Source organism: Bison bison, unplaced genomic scaffold (assembly GCF_000754665.1).
Source record: "Bison bison bison isolate TAMUID 2011002044 unplaced genomic scaffold, Bison_UMD1.0 scf7180017864036, whole genome shotgun sequence".
NCBI lineage: Eukaryota > Metazoa > Chordata > Mammalia > Artiodactyla > Bovidae > Bison > Bison bison.
In genome coordinates this window covers 6,411,200-6,412,755 of record NW_011494608.1, presented here as the reverse complement: position 1 = coordinate 6,412,755, position 1,556 = coordinate 6,411,200, and the positions used below count along the sequence as shown (strand labels likewise).

General features: G+C 63.8%; 1 protein-coding gene across 1 annotated transcript in view; it reads left to right on the top strand.

The window, feature by feature from the left end:
- GPR20 (G protein-coupled receptor 20) overlaps nucleotides 1-1,556 on the top strand; it is a 10,364-nt gene that overhangs the window by 7,974 nt on the left and 834 nt on the right. The window contains exon 2 of the mRNA XM_010834812.1: nucleotides 983-1,549. Within this exon, the coding sequence (XP_010833114.1) occupies nucleotides 1,007-1,549 (543 nt within the window). The 5' untranslated portion in view covers nucleotides 983-1,006. The remainder of the gene's footprint in view (nucleotides 1-982; nucleotides 1,550-1,556) is intronic.

Sequence of the window (1,556 nt, the reverse complement as noted above, 5' to 3'; positions counted from 1 at the left end):
CCGAGACAGCAAAGGTGGCCGTCTCTCCGGGCTGGGAAGAATCCGGGGCGGCCAGGGGCTGACTCTCAGCTCCCCCAATCCCAGGCCCTTGGGCAAAAGACCCATCTGAGGACCCTCACCCAGGGCACTGACCTGGTGCCAGCCGTGGAGGAGGTGAGAACGGTTGGGTGGCCCGGAGGACAGGGGCCAGGATGCATGGGCGTGGGGACTTGGGGCTGGGCCGGCCATGGGCACAGCTCTCACGGAGCAGAACTTTCCTTTGTTTGGTACCCACCAGTGTGATGCTCTGCTTCCCCGGTGGCTCAGATGGTAAAGAATCCGCCTGCAATGCGGGACACCTGGGTTCGATCCTGGGCTGGGCAGATCCACTGGGGAAGGGAATGGCAACCCACTCTAGTATTCTTGCCTGGAGAATCCCACGGATGGAGGAGCCTGGCGGGCTACAGCCCATGGGATCCCAGAGAGTGGGACACAACTGAGCGACTTTGACTCACTCACTCAGTGACGCACTGAGCACTGCTGTGCTCAGTTAACCCTCCCAGAAGCTCTGCAGTCCCAGTGATATAGACTGGGGACTCATCATGAGGCACAGAGAGGTTAAGTGACTTAGCTAAAGTTGCACAGCGATTGAGGGAGGAACTGGTCTGGAGACAAGCCTCACACAGCACACACACTTGGCCTTCCTATTACCTGTTGCCACACTGGCCGCCTTTGTCGTGTCTCAGTCCTGGTGACAGTCTTGCAAGGCTTTTCATCTCCCGTGACAGTGAGGAGCAGGTTCAGAGCAGCTAAAGCTCCATGCTTCAGAGGAGCAGGTTTAGCATGCGGCTAAAGCTCCATGCTGGCAAGTGCCAGGGCCAGGCCAGGCAGAGGTACCACGACAGAAATGTTGGGGTGCGGGGTGGGCAGCCGAGCCAGGTGGGGTCCAGCCTCTGGGCAGGGCTCCAATAACCCCAGGGTAACCCGGTCTCCTTCCTTCCAGTCCAGGGGAGCACTGGCCACCGTCATGCCCTCCACGTCTCCCGTGGGGCCCTCGGCCGGGGCAGCCCCCAATGCCACAGCGGCGGCAGCGGCGGCGTGGACCAACGTCAGCCTGCCGGAGATGCCCCTGTTCCACCGGTTTGCCCAGCTGGACGAGCAGCTGCACGCCAGCTTCCCGGGCCTGTGGCTGGCGCTGATGGCAGCGCACGGCGTCATCTTCCTGGCAGGGATGGTGCTCAACGGGCTGGCGCTCTACGTCTTCGGCTGCCGCACCCGGGCCAAGACGCCGTCGGTCGTCTATACCATCAACCTGGTGGTGACCGACCTGCTGGTGGGCCTGTCCCTGCCCACGCGCTTCGCCGTCTTCTACGGCCCCCGCGGCTCCCTGCGCTGCGCCCTGCCGCACGTCTTCGGCTACTTCCTCAACATGCACTGCTCCATCCTCTTCCTCAGCTGCATCTGCGTGGATCGCTACCTGGCCATCGTGCGGCCCGGCGGCTCCCGCCGCTGGCGCCAGCCGGCCTGCGCCAGGGCCGTGTGTGCCTTCGTGTGGCTGGCCGCCGGCGCCGTGACCC